General features: G+C 44.1%; 1 protein-coding gene across 3 annotated transcripts; it reads right to left on the bottom strand.

The window, feature by feature from the left end:
- Positions 1–775: 775 nt before the first annotated feature.
- On the bottom strand, positions 776–17401 carry LOC110487618 (nuclear receptor subfamily 2 group F member 5). 3 transcript variants are annotated; one of them, XM_036946288.1, is made up of 4 exons: positions 17158–17401; positions 5480–5760; positions 4943–5189; positions 776–2849 (listed from the first exon to the last, which is right to left on the bottom strand). In XM_036946288.1, exons 2-4 carry the CDS (start codon positions 5741–5743, stop codon positions 2533–2535), a joined length of 828 nt encoding a protein of 275 aa, XP_036802183.1. In that variant the 5' UTR covers positions 5744–5760; positions 17158–17401; the 3' UTR covers positions 776–2532. The 3 variants fall into 3 exon arrangements, with proteins under 3 accessions (XP_036802183.1, XP_021415215.2, XP_036802179.1); XM_021559540.2 differs by having other exon boundaries at positions 16305–17400; XM_036946284.1 differs by lacking the exon at positions 776–2849 and adding an exon at positions 2860–3972 and having other exon boundaries at positions 16305–17401.
- Positions 17402–18351: the final 950 nt, after the last annotated feature.

Raw genomic sequence — 18351 nt, forward strand, 5'->3', positions numbered from 1 at the left:
CACATACAGTACCCACCCACCAAGCCACTCTCTCTCACACACACACACACACACACACACACACACACACACCACCTTGAACTGAAGGGTCAAAGACCATGTGTGCACTTTCTCTTGATTCTCTCTCTCTCTCTCTCTTTTTCTCTCTATTTTCCCTGACTCAAACACACACATACATCATTAAGTGAGAGGTCAGAGTGTTTGTTTATACTCTATCTCTCACACGAACAGCAGGGGTGTATCAACATTTGGGCTGCACCCTGCCGTGAGAGTTGGTGAGTCCCCCACTTTGTTTCTCACTGATTGGTTAAGACTATTGATTGGTTTCATGCCTCTGTACCCCATCATATCCAAACAACTCGAGATAAACACACTGTCCACACTGAGTGACTACTACTCATGGCCAATGGACTGCACTACATGGAATTACCCATATGACTTGAGCCATCTGTCATAAGCTTGGTCTAAAATGGCCACTTGAATTCATATTGACTTTGTGTATCACCTGATTTCAGCCTGTTCTTTGGTAAAAAGATCATTTAGTTGTATTATGTTGTAGTCATAATGACAGAATATGTCATGGTGTTTGAAGTGAATATACTTTTGATAGTCTACTTAAACATCTAAAATGTTAGTCATGGTTATGACTGGTTATGACATCTGTAAGTCATGTTTTAACAGCATTAGGCAGGCAATACATTCATAGAGTAGGATGTTAGCTGGTTCGCATAGGTCTTACAAGTGGTTGAGATCATAGCAACACAAGACGGAGAAATAACTGTGAACAACATATGTTTATTTCAATTAATGGATCCATAATTTCCAAACAAAAAAATAGAGAGAAAAAAACATACTCTTATAGAAATATTCTGTGAACTAATTCATCAACAGACAGTCCTGCTCTCCAAGGTCCCAATGGCTTTCAAATCCCAATAATTGTTGCTGATACCACAGTGCCACGTTAAAAAACAGACTGGTCGTCCAACAATCAGTGTTGCCTTACAGCCCGTCATCAATTGATGGTAACTCAAACGCATAATAATATCTATGCTACATCACAGTAGATGACCATTGTAACTTTAATGGAGGTTTGGAGGTTAGTGATACAATGTCCTAGTATGCTGCTTGAATGACAATTGAATTGAGGTGGTCTCTACCCCTACATGACAATGTCATGTGGAGGACATATTGCCTGTCATAACAGGTAACTTCAGATTATGGCACAGTCATAAAATAAATGCTCAGTGACAAAATCTTGTTCTAAGGCAAGTACAACTAGAGTTTTCAAATGCGTATTGATCCAGGCTCCATAACAATTTACATTTTCCACAAAAACATCAAATGTGATTGTGACATGAAACTAACTGGCATTAACTGGCATGTGTCATGTCATTTCTATGACAGCATTATGTAGATGTTATGAAGGGATACTTGTATGATATTCCGCTTTGAAACAGTGGCAGAAGTACACTGACCATTACCAGTTAGTGGCCCTGTAGTTTTGACCTCAAAATGGCAGCTGAGGAAGAATCTACCAGTGCTGTGTGTATGATGGGAGTAGGTCGAGTGTGGGTTCTGGATAGTTTCACATTGCAAGTGCCTATTTTTATTTTTTTTATTTGCAACTTCCCACACCCTCTGACATCAAATTATAGACAAAACAAAAGGTATTTTTGTCACCACTACCACAAAGACAATTAATATCCATGTTCCACTTTGATACAGGCTGTTGATAGGTATTTTGCCCTGGGTGAGGCGTGATTCTCTGTTTCCTAGTGGCATGTCTGTCCTGTCTGTCCTGTCTCCCCATCCTGAACCTGAGCTAGTCTCAACATACCCCTTAACGTGGATGTCTATGAGTCAATGACATACATATGGACACAATCATGAATTTCTCTCATTATAAACAGTGCTAATACACACACACACGCACAATAAATGTCTTCTGAAAATTCCAAGGAAATTTGGCATTCATTTTTTAATGGCTTCTGGTTTATTAAAAAATAATTGGTTGATGAAGAACCTTTGGCCTGGCTCTCTCGGTCAAGCAGTTCTATCGGCAAAGGCCTTGCTCTAAATCGCCAGACAGTGGAGATTCTTGGACACGTGTCCTTTAGATGCAAGCACAGTGCCAACAATACAATGACTGCGTCGCCAGTAGCCGCAACCGCTTCGAGTCCAAGACTGACAAAATTGCCTTTAACGGCGTGAGTCCTACAGAGCTGCAGGAGAAAAACCCTTCTGCCAACCGGCCCGTCTAGTGCCACCTCACAAACGTGGCGTTGGCGAAGTAGGAGGGGCCATGGCAGCCACCAAGTCTCTCTATTGGCTGTGGTCCCCTGGAGAAGAGGCGTGTGAATGGCTGGATTGGTGAATGGGGGAGGGGAGTGGTGAGATAGTCAGGTGATCGGTCTGCTTTTTGCTGGAACGGTGGTGGTCTTCCAGGGGATGGATGGAGGAGATAAACAGAGGGATTGAGGGATGGTCGATGAAGGCTGGATGAAGAGCTGAATACGCAGCGACTCGTCTTCCTCAGGGCCCGTTCTCATTGTAGTGGAGGGAGATGGGGCGGTCGCGCTGCACGGGCATGTAGGGCCAGTTGTAGCTGGAGCCGGAGAGGAGCATGTCGCGCAGCAGCGTCTCGATGGGCGTCTTGCCCACCAGGCGCACAAAGAAGAGTTGCTCGATGACGGGCGAGGAGACGATGCGGAGGGAGGGCAGCCGCAGGAGCAGGCGGCCGAAGCGGTTGGGCTGGCTGGGGTACTGGTTCCTCACATATTCCTCCAGGGCACACTGGGACTTCTCCTGGATGCTCTCCACGTGGGCCACATCCGACAGGCCCATGGCATCTGAGAAGGGGAGGAGAAGATTAGGCGTTGATGAGTTTCTGGTTCATTATGGTTTTGATGAGTTGACCTAACACTGAATTGCAATGTGAATTTGTGTCCAGCTACGTACATACATTAGAGCTGAAATGTCAGTATCCTTATGTAAATATGTCATTCAATGTAGTGGAATACAATTCCATTTGCCTTCAGTTGTGGGTCGAGGTTTTGTCCATGCTCTCACACCTCCCCTAGCACCGATCCCTGGTGTGAGTCTCACACCTTCCCTAGCACTAGTCCCTGGTGTGAGTCTCACACCTCCCCTAGCACCAGTCCTTGGTGTGAATCTCACACCTCCCCTAGCACCAGTCCCTGGTGTGAGTCTCACACCTCCCCTAGCACCAGTCCCTGGTGTGAGTCTCACACCACACAGAGAGTGTGTTGACTGTGTGTGATACTTTTCACACCCTTCGAGCTCGGTGGTTATGGGGTCAGAGGTGGGTGAACTCAAAAGTCCCATTTAGTGTACTGCACGGTGCTGTGCTGTACTGCACGGTACCGTACTGCACATTCAGTACTACTGTGCCCGTGTTTCTGTCCCCAGTATGAACCTTGTTTAAAGGCTGCATCGAACAGTGAGGGTAATTTTCTCCCAAGTGCTTTACTCTAGTGTGCAGCAGAAGCACTGGGACAGGATATTTTACCCACCACCCAGCACGCTAGTCCCTTTGTCACAGTACCCTTTAATCGGCCCCCTGTGCAATATTGGTCCTGCTGAGCATCAGTTCCGCATAACAAAAGATTAATATGCCTCATATTTTTGTCACATAGGGCCCCCCCAGGGGGAGTATAACTGCAAAATCTGACACATTTCCCACTTTGAGGGCAGGTGTGTAGTTTTTTTTTAGCTATCTGCAATTTTAGGGTCTGTGTGAGGCATCAGTGGCTGAGAAAGCAAGGGCTGTCTGTGTGACTGAACCCTCGCATGCAACTCCGACACCTCCGCAGGCATCCTTTACAGGCACCACTTCCCTTTGTCTGGCTCCCTGAGCACACACAGCCACACTCTGGGGATGAAGATGGTGGCAGTGGTAAGATGGCCGCTCTTTGATTCGGGGTGATGGAACTGGGATATAGGGTGGAATGTCTGTGGGCGGAGGTGAGAAGGGGTATTGAGAGTTTGTCTGTCCTTGTTAGCTCATGCAGGCAGGTCTCAATGGGGGGGGGGGGGGGGGGGGGGGGGGCTGGTCAACGACTGGTCTGTCTATCTCATTGTGTGTACGTGCATGTGTGTTGGCTGGAGTTGTGGGACGGATCACATGGATGCTCAGGGCTACAGGGGTTATGTAGGTCAGGGCCTGGGCTGTGGCGAATCCCTCTTGTCGCTGCAACCCACCATGAATAATTCAAGCACAGTGGTGGGGGCAGGGGTGAGAGGGCTGGGGTTTGGAGAGGAGGAAAGGGGAGGGGCTGCCTGACTGGTTTCAATAATAGATGGAAGCGTGAAGGAGAGGAGGGTGATGAAATAAATGAGGAGAGCAAAGGGGTTCTTCAGCCATCCAAATGGAAGAGTGCGGGCATAGTTATTCTGACAAGCTGTGTGATGGAGACAAGGAAAAGGGTGATCGACAGGAAACAAAAAGCAAGACCTCAGAGTTGGGTTCTCTCACACTCATACCCCCTGGGTCATAAACAATGAGTCCTCCACACATCTCAATCCCAGATCTGACAGCATTCTGGGTGGTGTAGAATAACCATAACTTTCTACTGTGCCTCATACAGTGGCAAAAGTGGTTTATCAAAGCAATAAGCAAACTATTGTTTTTATATTGCTATTTCACCAATATCTACGCTTCTTTATCTCATAAGTAGTCTATCCATGATAATATTTGTATGGTATCCATACATTATTGATACATTGTTTACAAAGGCATTGTTAACCACTTGGTTGTTAACCACATGCTGTATTGCAGACTCTATACGTCTACTAACTTATCTGGAGTGACCACTATTAGCTATATGTGTAGTTCCGCACAAAATACAACACAAACTATCCTACAGATAGACATAAACAAAGACATATAGAAACAGAAACCACTAAAGTCAACGCCACTCACCGGAAGTGAAGAGCACGATGGATTTGAGGCAGGAGTACTCAGCCGTGTCCACCTGCAGAACCTTCAGTTTCTCCACCTGCTCCTGGAACACCCGGATGTGGTCCATGAACGCCACCACGCGCTCCGCAGACATGGGCGATGCGTGCAGGCCAGCCGCCGCCAGCAGGGGCGCCACGTGCAGCGGCATGGAGCACTGGGCCGCGTTCAGCACAAACAGCTCACTCCATGACATGCGCAGGAGCGCCACCTAGGGCACGGGAGGAATGATGGTAGAATTGGTTAGTTCAGAGTAGACAGAGGGTGGTTCTGGGAAACAGGGATAACAGTGTTTATCTTCCTTATGCAGATGATTGAGTATGGAAAGTGTTAGTGATATGCTCCAACTTAAAGGCTGCTGAACCCACAATTGAACCTTTACATTGCATCTACAGCTCATCCATAAGGGACTACCCAAATAATTTCTATTTTCTAGTCAGGCATAACAAAATATTTAGTCAGGCATAGTTTCTAGTCAGGAATCAGGGTGGTCCTCCTCACCTGGTCCATGAGCTGAAGGTCAGGGAAGAAGGGGATGTTCTTGGCCCACTCCACAGCGCTGAAGAGCAGCCGTGCGGCCAGCTCGCAGATGTTCTCGATGCCCATCAAATTGTTTCCCTGCATGCACTGGGACCCGTAGCGGGATGTGGGGTAGGGCTCGGCGCGCAGCAGCAGAGAGATGAATCCTGATAGGTAGGGCTGCCCATTGTAAGGGTCGCTGCCATTGGTCAGGTACTGACCCGGGCTAGACTGGGAGTTGGACATGCGGCCTCTCTGGACAGCTGAGGGAGAGAGAGAAAGAAAGAAAGGGTTTAGAGAATAAGAAGATATGGCATTTGAATTTTATGAGCAAAATACATTTGCCCTCTTTTGACATTTCATAAGCGAATACACAAGTGCTAGAAGCTAATTGTTTGGCGTGGTGCAGGTACAGTAGGAGCTAACTTGGTTAGACTACTGCACCTTTCGTTCATTCATGTGGCTGCACCCTATGAGATTTTATTTCAATCCAGGCTGGCACAGTTACATTAACATTTAGGACCTGAAGCTTCTCTGTCATCACGTCGTCATTACTGCATCCAGCACTAACCGGCTTGATTTAGTAGGCTGCAATTACCACCGTGTCATAAAGCACCATCTAGAGGCACTCAAACGAGTCTGCTCTTTCTCAATGGGAATATATAGGGCCAAATCACACTGGGGCTAGCAGCTAAAAGACATGTCATGGTGGGTGCCTGGGGAGAGGAGGAAGGAGGGTGGAGGTTGGAGGTGGGGGGCGCAAAGTGTGGAGAAACGGGGGGTAATTTCTGCGGCTCTAAATGTGTCGGCACTCTGTCTCCTGACCGGCAGACCCCGGTGCCGTGCATCAGTGAGTAATGGCAACCAGCAGCCAGTAAAGACACTACGGTTCTTCACACCTCTGCCCCCCTCCCCCCCCCCCCCCCCCCCCCCCCCCTGCCAAATGGCTCAGCCGAAGAGGAAGAGGGCACGCAGAGGCTAAGCACACATCCCCACCCCCGCCGAACTATGATGTGGCGGCTCAAAGCCCATTTGGAAAACACCTGTTCAGTCATCCCCGCTGTCTGACTAATAACTCCATCTACAGTTACAGAACGAGGGAGAGAGAGGGGAGAGCACGAGAAGGGGAAGGGAAGGGAAGGGAAGGGAAGGAAATGGAAGGAAAGGGAAGGAAAGGGAAGGGAAGGGAAGGGGAAAGAGAGGTGATGAGGGAAGGCAGAGGTAGTGACAGAATGAGTGATAGAAAAGGTTAACAGAGAGAGGAACAAGAGAAAATAGTGTAGGAGAGAGGGGCGAGAGAGAGAGAGAGAGAGAGAGAGAGAGAGAGAGAGAGAGACAGTGAGAGAGAGAGAGAGAGAGAGAGAGAGAGAGAGAGGAGGGCTAGGGTTTGGAAAAGACTTTGAAACTCAGCATCACCTGTCCTTCGACACAATAGCTGTGAAAATTGAATACACTACAGTGTATCAAAGAGGACAGGTCAAATCACTCAAGAACATAGTAAGTCAATAGATTCGTCCATAGAATTTCAAGACTGTTGACTGATTAGAAAAACGTTTGGGTTTGTGACCAAAAAATATTGGTCTCCCTTGAACTCAAGCAACTTCTGTCCCAGGGAAAGAATGTTGTCTCATTTGGCAAACAACAACATAGCGTACAGAGACCGCATTGAACAATGGGCCATACCATGTCACTCACAAAAAAAAAAACTCCTGGTCGTACTCAAACCTGAACTTTTTTCTAGAGCACTGTTGTCCTTCATTAGAGGTTAGTATGTTATAACTATCTGAATTTAAAAAAGATGTATCAATACATCATAATGATTAATGCCATAATCCACCAGACGCCAAATCCACCACTTCCACTTGTCTTCTGAAAGGCCTCTTTGAGGAGGTTGTGTGTGAATGCATGAGTCGAAATGACGCATCAACAGCATCTCTATGTGAATGAGCAAGGGAAATGAATGAGACAGGGAGAGAAGGGCATAGACAGGGTAAAAGGGAGAGGGAGAAAGACAGTGAGTGGCACTGGATGAGAGAGAGAGAGAGAGAGAGAGAGAGAGAGAGAGAGAGAGAGAGAGAGAGAGAGAGAGAGAGAGAGAGAGAGAGAGAGAGAGAGAGAGAGAGAGAGAGAGAGAGAGAGAGAGAGAGAGAGAGAGAGAGAGAGAGAGAGAGAGAGAGAGAGAGAGAGAGAGAGAGAGAGAGAGAGAGAGAGAGAGAGAGAGAGAGAGAGAGAGAGAGAGAGAGAGAGAGAGAGAGATGTAGGGACAGATTTTAATGCCTGCCATAATCGATTTCTAGTGTGGTTGGAAAGACTGGCAAACAGTGGGACCAAACAACGAAAGAGCCTAAAACCCCAAACAGAAAGACCATGGCAATACATCAAACCTCATGGTACATAAATAAGGCAGAGGGGAGAAAAGGGCACAAAACAGGTATCATGGGCGATTTCAGCTCTGACTTTTAAAAAACACCACCCCAGCGAGTCACAGAGAGTGTGTGGCGGTGGAGTTAAGCACGCCTCATCTTACCACGGCTGGCCTTATTTGGCCTTTAGTCACTGCTAGAAGTACAAGACAGTTGAGCAAACTATTGTAGATAAATACAATTAAGGACTATCTGCTACTGTAAAAGGTCATAGTCAGGGGCTATGTACTAGAAGCATGACAGATTTGGCACAGCCTCATTGTCAACTGAGATTAGTGGTATAATGGTTTTCATGTAGTCCCTTAAAAGTCTGCTAACAAAAAACACAACATACTGTAACATTCAAAACACAGATACACACAACAATAGTTTTTTTGTTTGATTTACAGTAAAGCAGTCTGTATTGTGTAAGCCCGCTCAGAGAGGAGTGTCTGATGACTGTGTGACATTCATGTGTTATTCCTGTGCTTCTCACAGATTCCTTTAGTTTGGGTTAAACTCTGAACTCTGGGTTCACTGCTCTCACTCTGCACGCAAGGGTAAGTGAAGAACCAACCCCCGGGCAAAACGTCAAACCATTTACCCGTAGTCAAATACAAATACACAGAGGAAGGTGGGGCAAGGCTGTGAGAAAGATGTGGAGAGAAAGAGAGGAAGAAAGGGTGAGAAGAAAGGAGAGGAAAAAAGGAGGTTGAGAAAGAAGATGAAGGTGAGTGTAAGAGGAGAGAATTGAGAAATGGTTCCCAAACTGTGGGGCGCACCCCCGAGGGATCGGAAAGGGAGGACGTGGGGTCCCCCCCACAAAAATAAATAAATTAAGGAACTCAGTCCGGCTTTAAACATACTCTTGAAAGTTGTAATAGTCGAATGCACAAGGTGCGATTTGGAAATTGGGTAGTGCATCATCAGTTCCTCTTGACATGTTAGTCATTGCAGACCTTAGAGACCTATAAATATCACATGAATAGACATTAGACATGACAAAATGTGTAGAATTGCAGGACATTTTTTATTTTACCTTTATTTAACTTGGCAAGTCAGTTAAGAACAAATTCTTATTTTCAATGACGGCCTAGGAACAGTGGGTTAACTGCCTGTTCAGGGGCAGAACGACATATTTGTACCATGTCAGCTCAGGGGTTTGAACTTGCAAACTTCCGGTCACTAGTCCAACGCTCTAACCACTAGGCTACCCTGCCGCCCCCGAAACAAGCTTTCAACATACAAAATTATCTCCACCAACAAGAGGGCTGTGAACAGTTTGTGTCATGAACAGTGCTTGTGCCCATAGAAATAGACGTGGCGTATGCGCGTTGGGGGGGGGGGGGGGGGGGGGGCACGGTATATTCCTCAATGCTGGAAAGGGGGGCCATAGTAAAAAAAGTTTGGGAACCCTTGAAAGAGACAATGGGATCGAGGAAGAGGGAGGGAAACAGAGTGAAGTATGACATTGTATGGAAAGGGAGAGGCAACGGATAAAGAGACAGGGAAAAAGAGAGATTCAGACAGACGGGGATGGAGAGAGCTCCCGGTGAGGACGCTCAGACGCGTTAGCTGCAAACGTAGCCCCTTTAATATCCACCCAGTCATGTTGGCGCTGCTTTGATGAAGCAGATGTGAATTCATAACAGAAATGCACCCTGCACGAAGGAGTGGTCTGGTTTTCTATCTATTCGATCACACAAAAAAGCTATGCTATACAAGCGACTCAATCATTTTCATTGCATTGAGTTAAAACTCAATGGCTGTTTATCAAGGAAATTGGTGTAAAGTCACCTGGACTCAATACTTCAAAATGTAACAATGGACATGGATAATGCTAGACAATGTAAAAGCTAGCCTTTCATATTGTAGCAATAGGCTAACCTGGCTATGGTACAAACAAGAGAGAAAATTAGAGACTCAACAAAGAAATATGACAATATGACATGCAATGTATTGTGAACTGGAGTCTATTCACCTTGAGGTGTCAAAGGAAGCCCATCTCTGCAGAGTGAGCTCTATTCCTCCCCACACATCCCCCTCCTCTAAAATATTAAATGCTAGCCGTGGGGCTATCAGAATGGGAAACGACGAGTGCCTCAGCTCAATGGTCTCTTCGTGGCCTATCACTTCAATGGAGGCTGCTTTCTGGCAGTGAATAATGGCAAGGCCTCTGTCAATATGGAAGCCATGGTGCTGGAACCTCACCGACAGCTTGGACTGGGGAGAGTGAATTAGCCTATTAGCTTTACGTAAAGAGACCTATTCTAACATGTCAATAAACTATGACAGTATTGTAATAGGGAAATGTTTTGGCAGGCCAGAGTTTAGGGGGCAAACTAGTTTCGGTTTTTGATTGCCTGCTCATACAAACTGGACAACGTGTATGGGTTAGTCAATAAAGGCAGTCAGTTAGCAAGCTGTGGTACTTACTCAATAGAGTCAACCTCACATTTGGACCTTGAACATGTCCATTATTAATGTTTAGTTTCTGGTTCCCGTTGACCTACAGTATATCTGTCTCTGTGTTTGGTTGGTGTGAACCAAGGTTCACCAACTGTAGCAATCCTATGTATGAGTAACTGAATATCAATATACAGGACTTTCCCTGTGTTATTTACCATTGTGGGACACACAATAGGAGTCACAATTGAGATAATCTGTCTTTGAATGTTCTGTCTATGAACAGTCGTAAATATGTACTTACTATGAACAATCTAAAGCAGGGGTCTCCAGCAGGTCGATGGCGAGCTACAAGTAGCTCGCAGCCCACCTTGAGTAAATCGCCAAACAATTCTGAAAGTACATGCAATTTTCACGTGTTCCACGGCAAACTGTCATAAACAAATCTCAGAAGTATCAGACACCACAAGCTCCCAGCTACTATTTATTGACATTATCACACCCCTAGTTAGTCACTATTGGCTTAAAAAGCCAAACCTAACACTATCTGCCAATTAATGTCCAGCAATATTGCTCCTGTCTGTCTGTGTGGTGCGTGCGTTTGTCACTCCGTGTGTAGCCAGCTGATGTGATAACCGTCTTGTGGGTTGACAGAAATACTTTCCCCCAATCAAATCAAATCAAACATTATTTGCCACATGCACAAGAATACAACAAGTGTAGACTTTACCGTGAAATGCTTACTTACAAGCCCTTAACCAACAGTGCAGTTCAAGAAGAAGAATATATTTACCAAGAAGGCTAAAATAAAAAGTAATAATAGAAAGTAACACAATAAGAATAACAATAACGAGGCTATATACAGGGGCAACGGTACCGAGTCAGTGTGCGGGGGTACAGGCTAGTTGAGGTAATCTGAAAAATTTAGGTGGGGGAGAAGTGACTATGCATAGGTAACAGACAAACAGCGAGTAGCAGCAGTGTACAAGGGTGAGGGAGATGTCAATGTAAATTGTCCGGTGGCGATTTTAATGACTTGTTCAGCAGTCTAATGGCTCGGGGGTAGAAGCTGTTAAGGAGCCTTTTGGTCCTAGACTTGGCACTCCGGTATCGCTTGCCGTGCGGTAGCAGAGAAAACAGTCTATAACTTGGGTGACTGGAGTCTCTGACAATTTTATGGGCTTTTCTCTGACACCGCCTATTATATAGGTCCTGGATGGCAGGAAGCTTGGCCCAACTGATGTACTGGGCTGTTCGCACTACCCTCTGTAGTGCCATACGGTCAGATGCCGAGCAGTTGCCATAACAGGAGGTGATGCAACCGGTCAGGATGCTCTCGATGGTGCAGCTGTAGAACCTTTTGAGGATCTGGGGGCCCATGCCAAATCTTTTCAGTCTCCTGAGGGGGATAAAGGTTTTGTTGTGCCCTCTTCACGACTGTCTTGGTGTGTTTGGACCATGATAGTTCGTTGGTGATGTGGACACCAAGGAACTTAAAACTCTCGACCCACTCCACTACAGGCCCGTCAAAGTTAATGGGGGCATTTTCCTGTAGTCCACAATCAGCTACTTTGTCTTGCTCACATTGAGGGAGAGGTTGTTGTCCTGGCACCACACTGCCAGTTCTCTGACCTCCTCCCTATAGGCCCTCTCATCATTGTCTGTGATCAGGCCTACCACTGTTGTGTCGTCAGCAAACTTAATGATACCAGTTTCCAAACTTTTAAAAATGAGTATTCTGATTTGATGTGAGCTCACGACACGTTTCATTTTTTAAAAGTAGCTCCCGTGCTAGAAAAGGTTGGAGACTTCTGTTCTAGAGTGTGTACTCTAATGGATAGTGTGCCTGCCCATGCCAATATCTGGGTGCATGTCACCATGTGAGTTCGTATCTGTGACCATTTCACTATGTGTGGTAGCTGGTAGGGAATGTATTGTATGCATGAGAAGGCTGTTAGTTGTGAATGTAAAATTGTCTATGTGTCAAGTATACAGTGTGTTCTTCAAACGTGTGAATTTGACAAACATCACAGTCTATATTGGTCTTTTTTGGTCCCACTAAGGTCAAAGAAGCACATATGGAACATTCAGACAGCAGAACATGATATGCACTTCACTCCCAACTAGCCCAAGGAACTGTCAGCCAGTTTCACAGGTTCACTGTCTCTTTCTTCCTCACTCTCTCCTCATCCCTTAAACCAGTGTTCTACTCTAAGCAGGAATGTCATTGAGAAACATGGAGTAGAGATGCCAGAGGTGCCAAACAGGTAGAGCAGCAAAGAGGTAAATATGACCTTTTACATGACTATTTAGTATAAATCAACCTTTAACACAAGATATTAGATATGTATGTGGGCTGAAATAGAGTGACCTCTCAGTCAAGTTACATACTAAGGGTCACCCTAAAGATCAGCTGGACTGTCCAAATAACGCTCCAGAATTAGCCACGTACAACACCAGCGAATGTGAAACTTGTCTTAAATAATGCAGATGTGTGTGTGGTATATTTTGGAGCCAGTTACTGCATGGATTGGATCAATTACTCCCTCACTTTTTGTACCTTACTAAAAAGTTGCCATGTTTAACAGAATTTCGCCACTAGGGAGTGGTGCATTTTTGGAGAGGGAGGGGAGATGTGGGGCACCGACTTGGTCAACAAGAAAGGCCCACGTAACCACAAACATAACCTGTCAGGTTTGTTTTTATATGCTTTGTTGCAGATATTATGCTCTATTTGTTTATTTCCACTGGTAGAGGCCTACTACTCCATCAATACATTACTTTTAACAATGTTACCAACAGTAGAAGGGCGTGGATAAAATCACTGGGGAAGCCAGGAAAAAAGCCATATTACAACCTATGTGTTGTGATAATTGCGTTGTTTGCTCTATAACCTATAATCTGTCCAGTGAAGTCCCCAATCATTTTGCATGTAACAAACAGTTACATGACCTACAGCATGGTCAAGCAAGTTAATGTTTCTGACATTTTCGGACCACTAAACAACTATTGATTTAGAACCCCGGAGAGTTATCGCAAGTCGCAAAGAAAACAGGAGCTACTTCCACTATTCCAGCCCCATTTCAACTTCAACATTTCAACATCATCTAATCACCTATGCTTAGTCTAATACATTGACAACTAAAATATACAAAAAACAATTCAGTCCAATCATCATAAGCTAAATATGATGTGGCTGTCCATGGTTCCAATTCTGTGTGTGTGTGTGCAAGTAAAAAAAACATGTTGATTCAGCCTACTTGTAGAGAAAGGCCAATGCCATCCTCCTCTCTTTCAAGTTGACAAAACAGTCTATCACTCTGTCATACAGTACATGCTTTTTTGTATTGTTGTCCTGGGCTACCTGGCTAAAATGTTTGTGTGACAAAACTGCACATTTTAGAGTGGCCTTTTATTGTCCCCTGCACAAGGTGCAACTGTGTCATGCTGTTTAATCCGCTTCTTGATATGCCAAACCTGTCAGGTGGATGGATTATCTTGGCAAAGGGGGATTTGCTCATTAACAAGGATGTAAACACATTTGTGCCATTTTGTTTGAGAAATAAGCTTTTTGTACGTGTGGAAAATTTCTGGAATCTTTTATTTCAGCTCATGAAACATGGGACCAACACTTTATATTTTTGTTCAGTATATCTTTTTTCTTGGTCAATTTTTTGGGGACGTCTGGCTTCCCACTGGTTACCAATCCATGTGTCGAGAATAGCGTGATATTTAGATGATTATTTTGTGCATGGCTTGCATAAGTAGGCAATAACTTGTAGTGCTTTCTTTATATTTGGGAAAATGAAAGAAGATATTTCTGATGACTTTTAAAGACGTGACAGTCCTCTGCTTTAACCCAAGAGCAAACACTCGTTTTTGAATAACTATTACAAAGTTAATTATTGATAGTTTCAACAATCAATTTGAGATTATTTCCAAAATTCACAGGGATTATAACTCAGAAAGCCCAATAGCCTTCTCTCATCAGCCGACCCAGGTGCATTATGTAGAAGAAACATGACTTATGTATGACCTCTGAGGAAGACGAAAAGAAGCTTTGGGGGTGTAGTCTTACTGCTTTCTCGCTGCTACCAGTAAGTTTTTTTATGTGATTGCAATGCTGAATTGAAATGTGTGCAATTGGTGCTTCTAGTATTAATTTTCCCCACCATTAGTCTACCTCTGAACATTTCAGGGCAAATGGTTAACAGGACATTATCTTAGGCCCTATTGCCGAGTTAGAAACAGATATGTAGACTATTTCACACCAAATAATGCCTCTAATATTTTGGTTATTATAATCTGACTAAAAAGTTAATTTGTTTTTCTTTTGGTGTTTGAAAATTATTGGTAGGCCTAAAGAAAACAATTAAATATGTTGTATTTACTACCTGACACAGGTTGCCGTTTAAAAGCATTGTTAACACTTGGTTGTAGTACAACACAAGTATGCATAACATTTCAATTATAATGATTGATTGAATGTCAATTAGAGAAGGCCTGCATTAACCACGTCGTCATCTTCAATTTAAAATCAACACTTTTAATATTTTAAAGACGTGCAATATTTAAAAATTGTCCTCAAATGCACTGACACTTACGAAGACACGTCTCTAGGCCTATAATCCACGATGAGGATGAGTCTGTTTTGCGTGTGATTGACTTGTACCAATTTAATCAACACTTGAAAGAATTTAGATTTTTTTAAATCGTGTTTATGCTGAATAATAATCTAGGCCATATAATAGTAACATAGCAAAACAGTAGTTAATATATAATGTAGCCAAATAATGGTCTGATAACATATTGAGTGTGTTTATGTAGATGAAAGGTCAACAGACTGCGGTGCGTCAGGATACTTCCTCGGGTTCATTCAATCAGAAAGGGCCATGGCCGACAAAATGTACCCTGCAGTGCTTTACATGAACTATGTACAGCGTACACACTAGCACACTAACGAGATCCATTGGAGGATAATTTTAGGCGATAGAACGGGTATTTCCACCTAAAATGCATTGTATAGTTCATTATGACAGAGGCTACTGTATTCAAGACCTCGTTTGTAATAGGCCTGCCTGCTAGATACACTCAAACACTGGAAGTTAAACACAGCGTACAGCGTGCTTCATGCACAGAGCGCGCGTCTTCTGTTGACTACAGTTTGTGTCACTATTTGCACTGTTTATGGTCATATCATAGGAACCTTTTGGAGTATCCACAACAGCTTGCGTGGCCAGGTTTATCAACAATTACAGTATATAATTTGCGATAAAATCTATTCCAATAAGCTAACAAGGTTGACTCCATAGTAGGCTACACTGCACAGCGATGCATGTATTTATGTTTATATAAATGTATTGTTGGTGGATAACGCATAAAACACAGAGTACAACGACGTCCAGCATGGAGACATGCATGTGCAAAGCTTTTGTGAGGATTTCGAGTGTCTGGTTCGCCTGTTATAATTTACACAGCTCGTCTGATTGAACATGACGCAGCAAGGTCCTAGCTGACTGATTAAAAGTAAAACGCAGTGCTTTCCGAACACGTTGCCACTGTTCATCTTTCGCACTAATTGACAAGTTCTTAAACATGCACAATACAATACATGTAGCGGGCCCTCTTGTAAACGAATAGGGTGTCGGGGAGCAAACACCAGAATTAATGGGGAGACAAAGGGAGCCCTTTTCCGAGGGGAGAAAAATAATTGCATACCATGGATTGAATAGGACATACAAGAGTAGACGATCTGAAACAACAAGCATTGCGTTACAGCAGACTACAAATGCCTTTTAGGAGAACTATGACTGATAGAAGCAGGAAATATATAAGACACGGATATCTATCTTTAAAGCGCTAACGTTATATGGTTTCAACTTTACGCACCGATATTCGTGACACCAAACGTTCGCCAAAACCAATTTGAAAATTGTATTAGTTTACATTACATTTACATAAAGGATACAGTCTTCAACGAATCTAAAACCCTGTCTTACCTTCTCTTCTCATACCGACTTTGAGGCACTTCTTCAGTCGGCAGTACTGGCACTGGTTTCGATGATGTTGGTCGATGGGACAGTCCCGGTTCCCCCGACATGTGTAACTGAGGTTCCGTCGCACCGAACGTTTGAAGAAGCTTTTACAGCCCTCGCAGGTGAATTGGCCGTAATGCTTGCCACTGGACTTATCCCCGCACACCATGCAGTCCACGTTGGGGATCTTGTCCCCGGAAAGTGCATCGTTCCCCGGGGTGGAACCAGAGGGGGTTCCCGGTGTCCCGCCAGGCTCCTGACTGCAAATCTGGAGCTGGGACCCGGGATCCGCCGAAATGTTCTCTTGCCACTGGTTTACTACCATTGCCATGCTATCCTAAAACACGTTGGTTAAACAACAGATACAAGTCCAACTCCGTAGCGCGGGGAGGAGATAAGAATCCGTTCTGACGTCTTGGGAAAACAAGGCAGAGCGAAAAGGCGCTTCCCACTTCCTCCAAAAAGTATTTAATATATTCTCAAATAGATGTTCTTAATTCGTTAATCAAATGTCCCTGTCGTAAACGTATCGTCTGTAAACTTCTATCAAAGTTTACGAAGACAGCACGGTATCAACATGACTATTTCGTAAGAATGGAGCCTACTGCCAGTGTTCTCCTCTCGGGAGAAATCCATAAACACGCTCTCTCAAAAACTTCGTGTTTTTGAAAAGTCGACCAACAGCATGTACAGAATGGAGAAGTGGTCGTTAAAGTGTCATGTTCATGAATATTGACTGCTTCGAATCTTATTCTGCTTAATAATCGAACTGAACTAAATCAACATCTTCTCTCAATCACAAAAGAACAATACTGACCATAGTTCTACGCAATTATGTGATCGAAGTTGTCTTGTGAACTCATACGGACGTGCAATACCAAAATAAAAGTTGCTTTCGTTCCTCTAATGTTGTGCGCCACGATGAGGACTGAATAGAAATGACGATTAACCATGGATGGAGTGCTCTGTGGTAGATGCAGTATATTTACAAGCAGATATCTTTGCCAATCATGTACTTCACCCGTCGGCAGCCTGTCCCATCTCTGAGAATCATAGTTAGAATTTGGTGAAAGTGACACTAAACAGACGTGCTTGTAGCCCCCCCCCCCCCCCCCCCCCCCCCTAACCCACCATATAAGGCCAAAACTACCATATAAGGCATGACCCCTCCTCTCGTTGAGAACGGTTTTACGCATGAACGGGCAGATTCAATTGGCAAGAGGAGAGTAAAGAAGTAAGGCACTCTCCAATTGGGCAGCCGCGGATTAGCTATACAGTATGTTCTGGTTGAGAGAGTGGCTGTGTTATTCCTGTATAGCAGAGTGTAGCTGTATACACAAATCAATGTAGACATAGATCTTTTTATATATATAATAACACAAAACTGTTAGGCCTCACTCAAAGGGAAAAATGTCTTTATCAAAGTAATAGGCTTATGTCAAATACATCCCCAAACATCAGTCTTTATAAACTTTTCCACTCTACTTTAGCTTTTATTTTCATAGTTTATTTGATGTATATTGAACTCAATCATCCCCACCTTAATTTACTTTTCTAAAAATGTTTTAATGACTTTTATATCCTACTGATACCGCAATGCACTCTTTCTGAATGTTTAATGTTACGCCAACGTTCTGAATGCAATACAGTTTTCACAGTAAGATTATCGATTGTGCCAAACCAAGGTGACAAACTTCTCACCAAGAGACACATATGGAGTGTTAATTTTGTCAGTTTGTTGTGCAGTCAAACTTGCCATCTGGATATCAATGCACAAAAGGCCATAGCAGTAATGAACGATGGCTACAGTGTTTTTCTCTAATGGGGTTTTCAAGTTGAAAACAGTAGGGACCTAATTATCTTTCCAGACAGGTCCTGATCTGTCATAGTAATAAGACCATTGTAGATGACAGCAGCAGAATCCCATGTGAAGACTAAAAGTAAACTCAACCAAAATAGTACATGTTTTCAACCCTTCACTCTGCGGAATTTGATAACCTAGGCCTGGGCC

This window comes from Oncorhynchus mykiss, chromosome 2 (genome assembly GCF_013265735.2).
Source record: "Oncorhynchus mykiss isolate Arlee chromosome 2, USDA_OmykA_1.1, whole genome shotgun sequence".
Lineage (NCBI taxonomy): Eukaryota > Metazoa > Chordata > Actinopteri > Salmoniformes > Salmonidae > Oncorhynchus > Oncorhynchus mykiss.